Here is a 6,811-nt window from a genome sequence, read left to right as displayed (position 1 = left end):
AGGTTTACTTTTAAGATGGGGTTCAAGGGTACCACCTGAAAGGCACTCTACGGAGAGATTCCATCCAAAGGAGGAGGACTGTAAGTCGAAAGGACCCAAGATCTAATCGGCAAAATGAACGCTGGACGTGCCGTCAGACAAGGGTGACACTCCAAGTAGTAGGGATGTTCGGCCAATCTCCACACCATTTAAATCACGTTCCTCATTTACCGAGAGAGATGTGGACGAACCATTCACAAAATCATCATTGGAATTGAATAAAACAAGCACATTGGACGTTTTGCCACTACCATCCCTACAGGCACTCAAAATGATAAAATACTGCCGATCCCTTTCCAGTCCTGAATCAGTGATAAAGTACTAGTCGGCAGAATTAAATATATGGTAGCCAGAGGCTGGCCCAAAAAATAACCGGTATTGAACGATGCCAACAAAATAATTCAAAGAACAAACAATAAAAAATGACAATGAAATTGCGAGAACGTCACAGAAACGGGATTCGAATCAAAAGCCGAAAAAAATAACAAACTGCAACAAAATCCTATTGGAATTGTTTGAGAGAATGCCTGGCAGAAGACCATCTGAGTTCAGAACAATCAATTGCTATTGTGTCCAGCGGTACAGTTGCATCTGCAGGAATCGGGAGCGCAATACCAGCGTTCAACCGAGCAACCAGACGCGCAGCCCCGTAACCGGCTGTGGTATTCAGTTTGACAAGCTTCAGAGTTCCTCGCCACTGTAAGAAGGGTATCGTATCCTCGTCGAACACTGATCGAAAACCTTGTGAGGAAGAGATAATACCGTAAAGTGAAAACAACAGCGGTTCGAAAGTAGAAACTCACATATTGTAGCTACTAGTTCAAGCTATTGAAATGGTGGCTTAAAGAACAAAGTCTCTGGTAAGCGAACGAGCATTTTATGACATCACTATTTGGCACACTAAGCAACTGCGCACAGTACACCCATTTTTTTGTTGCTCATGGCAGCAAAAAGGGGACATTTAGGAGGTTAGATGTTAAAGACCATTAGTTATGTTATGTCTTGGTAGCCAATGGGAAAAGTATTAGTTTCTGAAAATCCGGTCATCCTTAGTTGAGGGCATGCGTTTCGATTAGGAGATAAAAAAGGTTATAGACAGTGGTATCAGTAAATCTTCCCGAAAGGGCGTCCTTGGTAGCTACCAAAGATAAAAGTCACTTCACCGTAATTTCTGGACGTCAAACGCACGCACGAGTGAGCACATAAAGATCGGCTTTTTAGGCACGCGGATCCATAGAAGATACCCAACTATCTACTATCGTATGAATAGTTGCCATATCCAAAGATGTCAGACGACGCAATTTGATAACAAAGTCGATGATCAGTACTAGACGGACGAAGCGGTAATAATAACAACGAATTTACCAGACTTTCACCCAATTTGACTTGACGCAGGCACTAAACACTGAAACTTTTGTTGTGTTTATCAGCCAGCCAACCTGAACAAGAGTTGAAAGCAGTTAGGCCGAGCATTTGAACCACCTGTATAGAATAGCAACAATCCGTTTCTGTGTGGCATTTACCTTTGCCAACAGAGAATCAATGTAGAAAACAACAGGCGTTCGAAACTCAAAGTGGTACTACTTATCAACTTGGAGACGCGTCTGGTGAGGGACGGGAAATCATTCTCTTGAAAAAGTGGAGCAGGACGGGATGCTTGATATTATTTGTCCTATATAGTTTTATAATTTGGACAATGTAACAAGCACCTTCTACCTTCCACTCGAGTTTCCATTCTTCTATTACGGAATTTGAAAGTGCTGGAAAAAAATATTTCGACTATTGATGCAAGCGAAATTGACAGTGATGGAGAAAGATATTGCGGTTAGGTGGCAGAAGGTGTCAATTGAAAGCAGCCGCCGTGTGGCCATTGTAAGAAGCCCACATGAGAAAATATGCACAAGGCAGTTTGTTAAAAGGCGAGTCGTGCCTGGTGACACTTTGGTTGAACGAGTCACTCGGTCTAAACAAGTGATCACTTACCCTCGTGGAGCAGATCCCAACTTCGGAAAACTTTGCCACAACAAATAACCACTAGCTCATCCTTGGGAAATGCTGGTGGCTGTAAAAAAAACAAGATAAACTGAGTGAAAGATGGTACTCAGATTAGTGTTCACAAACAGAAGACACCCGAACAGATGTTTATCGCGTAGAAGGCGGCACAGTAATCATTGTCAATGCATTTTGTTAGATTTCACGACATTTCTCGGCAGCTGAGAGTAAGAATGACGATGGGGATTTTCAGCTGTGGATAAATCTGTATCATCCGACCGATTCAATACTATCGTCAAGCGCAAAGGCTCTCGATGGGATATCACATCTTTACACGATGCTAGGCAGGTGTTTGGATGAATAACCCGGAACGGCCAGCAAGTGCGCCCAAACAGATAAAAAGCCTTAGAAACTGATACAGACTATAATAGCAACACCTGCCGGGAGTGGGACCGTAAAAAGACTTCCGGCAAGCCCATCCTTTAAACAGAAGCCAAAGCCAAAGATATGGCGTAAAGAATTACTAATACATGTTCCCCAAGCGTTATCTGTTTGTGCTGACATGTTCATGCATGCGTGTGTGCTTTCGATGGGCTGGTGAATATGCGGCTGAACAGTGTAGATTTAGCACTTAACCCAGCCTGCTAGATAATCCTAATGTTGGAACGCAATACGATCCATGTGGATCGTGGATTCGCACGTGAACCCAATGAACCGAGAGCGACCTAGCGAAACGTGTGGATAAACAAAAATAATACATAAGATAAAAACAATCCATACCACTGTTCTAAGATAACAAATGATCTCCAACAAAAAAGAAGTCCTTCAACTCTTCCAATTCTCTACGACATCCACCCACAGCTGCACAGACGCGCAGTCATTTAACGCACACGACGCCATTGGGGAGGGGATGGCGAAAGAACACAGAAATCTAAGGGCTAGGAAGACCAGAGCACAAAACCTTGACACCAATAAGCAGGGTTGGTAGGTGTCCCCTAGTGCGTTGATGTTTAGTCTTACCGAGTGTAAGGAATGCTCTGAATGCAGTTACACGGTACAATCGATGGCTAACCGGGAAAAACAAATTAATCCATCGCCTTTATCAAAGGAAATGTTTTTAAGGTTATGCAAATGATAGCAGTTGCCCAACTGAACAGATATACAGATATACAGACCATGTTCAGCAGTGAAAACATGCATAGGTTGGACGGTCTCTTAGATCTGTCATTCTATTGAATGAATAAACGCGGGGATAAAACTTAACAACACCGATCCTGCTCTCAAGGCAGGCTAGGGAATCCAAGAAGTTAATTGGAGCTTGCCCTTCAGAGTATATGCACATCTAACTTTGGCAGATTGTCCTTCTGGCGTGATACACTCCAAAGAACGCACATATCTATGAACAGAATAGACGGGATTGTCGTGTCTATTCAAAGCAGCTCACCATGGAGCACGGAAAACCTTCGAAAGTCCGTAAGTAGGCTTCGCGAACACCAAAGATCAATTATTAAGGCTTTATTAATGTGGGCCTCAGTTTATTCTGATTAGCCCCGTTGTAGCTGGTTTGCGAATCATGGGACAATTGCCGCGCTCTTACTTAAAGCACTTCAGCATTTCAGGCGTTGGGATTTAGCCTACGGAGATGATGAATCCAATCACCCAACATAGTTAATACGAGGTAGAGTCTCAAAGAAGCCGTTAGTCTGTGATTCGAACCAGAGTGCCGCAACGTTGGTGAGCCTCATTAGGAAGAAGACAGCTGCTCCCATGACTACGGTTGGGTAGAACACTACGAAAACCCCAAACAGTGTTACTGTTTTAGTTATTCGACAGGATCTCTTCTCAACGCTTATTCCATTTGGTGCAAGATGGTAATGGATACTGTGGCCCCGAAGCTGATATTTTAGGCTAGCTCGTGTTCTCTGGTGCAATCAAGAGTAGGTCTATCTGTAAGGATGGTACTTACATGGGTTACTGTTGAATGTGATCCGCATCGACAATAGGAGGGTCGTGATGGCTAGAATAACAATAAAGGGTCAATTAGTTAAGGAGATGGACAAAACTCCAGAAGCAGCAGAAATAAAACAAGAATGTTATTAAAATGGGGACGAGGAGTTGGTTTCTTTCCAGCCGATATCGAAGAGCAAAACCAAATAAGGTGGGATTAGGAACATAAAATGACCATTATGAGAAAACAATCGTTTAAAAATCACCACTCAAGAGGAGAAGGAACTTCTTTCAAGAATGGATGATATTACGTGAAAACTTGCACAAACAGGGGCGAATGACTTAAGGGCTATCTTATTTATGACAGTTACTCTACATTGCACGCCGCTCGGTAGGTATTAAAAAAGCCACTGTTATCAATCAGTAACTCAACAAAGAGGTGCTGGTGTAAGGTTAAGCACATGATCCTCCATAAGGAGAAATCGCGCGGACCTTGTTCATTCATTCATATAATGTCATTTGTGCGGTTTCGTGTAGCGACACATGTCTTGACTCAGCCGCTGAGACAACGAGTATGAGCTATTTCACCTCCATTCAACAGGTGGATGGTTGATAATCACAAGGAAACTCAAAACATAATCGTGGTTTTATCCATAGACTTCCCGAATCACGTGGCCTATCAACAACTGATTTTACCCAAATATAATGAAGGTCTCGATGGTTGCGCACTGAGCCTTGTTCATAATCAGTCACAACGGCTATTTTCCTCATTGAATTTAAGTATAAGCAAGTGGACTGACCCAAACGCGAAAATCTCAGCTAGATGCATTTTAAGACACTTGTAGGAATGTCTTCCAGGTGAGTATGTCCTAAAAGCACCACCATATGTCAAGAACTTACAAGTCGTCTGTTTTTTTACCATATGCCGCCATCAGCGTTTACTTTCACATGATCGTGAAATGGCGATGATTGCGTGACTAGACCGATGACCCCAACGGTGCTGCATTTGTGGTCTTCGAAAAATTCAACATGCTGATTCTTTTGTCTCCCTTAGGACTGCGAAAAATACAGTTTTAGACTATTTCCTTTATCCTCCACAAAAATGGTGAGATATTTGTCTGAAATATCTCAATTGTTTCTCGCTGCTGTTGATCCCTGTGCTGACAGATAAGAATTCTTGATCCCGCACACATGGTAGCAAAACGAAGAGGAAAACTTGTTTTCCTGAATATTATCGCGATTAACCAGTGGGCGTAATTGCATCGGGCGATTCTCGTTCAGAAGTACCGTGACCAAACGCGGAATAAACTACTGTTACACAAATAGTAACATGATGCTGACAATGTTGAGTATTTTATTCCACTAACGGCAAGAAATGGGTATGCTAAAAAGTCACTTCACCTACTTATGCAACCAAACCAACCAATGGATTGGAATGGTTCGCACCACGTTACCAATATACATGACCAAATAACTGAGAGCGGATCGACCGGTTCACCGGCTGATGCGATAATCAACACGCCCATAGTTCATCAGTAACCGAATGCAGCGAGTATCACTCCTCAGCATCCTGAAAGCCTATCGAAAGCGACTGAATTAGCTACGTTTTTTCATAGCCCCAGTAAACATGAAGTACTACATATGGAAACGGAAAGCTGCAAGATCCCTGTGGACAGAAAGAGGGCTAAGAATAAACCATATGAATCATTCCCTAGCCCCGAGGAGTGTCTGTTCGGTGAATCCAGTGCCTCCCTGAGGCTTAGGCGTAAAGCACCACCCGAAAAAACTAGTTTGTGCCTCATTCCATGGACGAACTTGGCATAGAAACGAGAGTAGGGCTGCTCTGTGCTCCCAATCGATTTTTGAGATCAACAGTCATTAGCAAAACTCAGTTTATCTGCAAATTTGGCCAAGTATTCCGCAGATATTTAACTGAAATTGGCAGTAAAGACAAACGATTGCACTCACGTGAGATGCGCCTGGCCCACATCGGCATCTGTCTGGCAGTACCGGCTAAATACCATGGGAACAGAGAAAACAAATGGGAACCTGGAGCATACGATATGTACGCGTCGTAAGAAAAAGTATATGCTTAGTAAAAACTACAGACTTAAGGCAGAGCTGTTGGATGCCTTCCGCCTACACTGAGGAGGTTAGTCTCAATCATAAGGACGTCACGCCTGATGAAATGCACAAGAAAATGCGCTTGAAAACAACTGTATGGAAGACTTGTGGTGGGTCAACTGTACCCCAGACAGCACCACACCACCGCGCCATAGGTACTACAAAAATACTGGGGATAGGAGAATAAGCAGAGTGGTCAGGATACCCGTAGGGTTTTGAAGACCCAAATCAGGGTTTGAGTTAGGAGGCGGGTTCCATCTGTCATGGATAAACCCATAACCGAAACAATCAGCACTTGCAGATCCACATGAATACGCACTTATGAGGGAATATCTTCGCGCATCAAACCGATCAATCAATCATTCACCTCTAGCACCCTTTCGGTGTTGCTGTCATGCCACACGAAGGAAACACGAGGATTTGAGATACTGCCCGGTTGCCAGAGCCCAGACAGGGGAAGTCAGGAGGTAGAGGTTAATTACGAACCACAGACCTTCTGGTCAGTAGGGTAGCGCTCTAACCACTGAGCTACCCTTGTACATCGCGAAGTTATTAATTATGACCCGCACTAAAACCTTTTAATCCCCTGACAAAAAAATTTGGGAAAATAATAATGCTACGATTTGGATGAGCAGTGGAGAATTTTGTTCGAAATTCCACCAGAGCCATCTTGTTCAGTTAAAGACCTCAAGCAGGGAAAGAGAAAAAA

At 43.3% G+C, this 6,811-nt stretch overlaps 1 protein-coding gene across 1 annotated transcript in view; it reads right to left on the bottom strand.

Annotated features, from left to right (window-relative positions):
• Positions 1-363: 363 nt before the first annotated feature.
• T265_01266 (hypothetical protein) overlaps positions 364-6,811 on the bottom strand; it is a gene marked incomplete at both ends in the record, with an annotated part of 34,424 nt that continues 27,976 nt past the window's right edge. The window contains 4 exons of the mRNA XM_009165251.1: positions 364-780; positions 2,023-2,101; positions 3,998-4,048; positions 5,947-5,991. Of these exons, the coding sequence (XP_009163515.1) occupies positions 542-780; positions 2,023-2,101; positions 3,998-4,048; positions 5,947-5,991 (414 nt within the window). The remainder of the gene's footprint in view (positions 781-2,022; positions 2,102-3,997; positions 4,049-5,946; positions 5,992-6,811) is intronic.

Source organism: Opisthorchis viverrini (assembly GCF_000715545.1).
Source record: "Opisthorchis viverrini unplaced genomic scaffold opera_v5_13, whole genome shotgun sequence".
Taxonomy (NCBI): domain Eukaryota; kingdom Metazoa; phylum Platyhelminthes; class Trematoda; order Opisthorchiida; family Opisthorchiidae; genus Opisthorchis; species Opisthorchis viverrini.
Note: the sequence above shows the minus strand (reverse complement) of the source record. Positions and strands in the feature narration are given on the sequence as shown.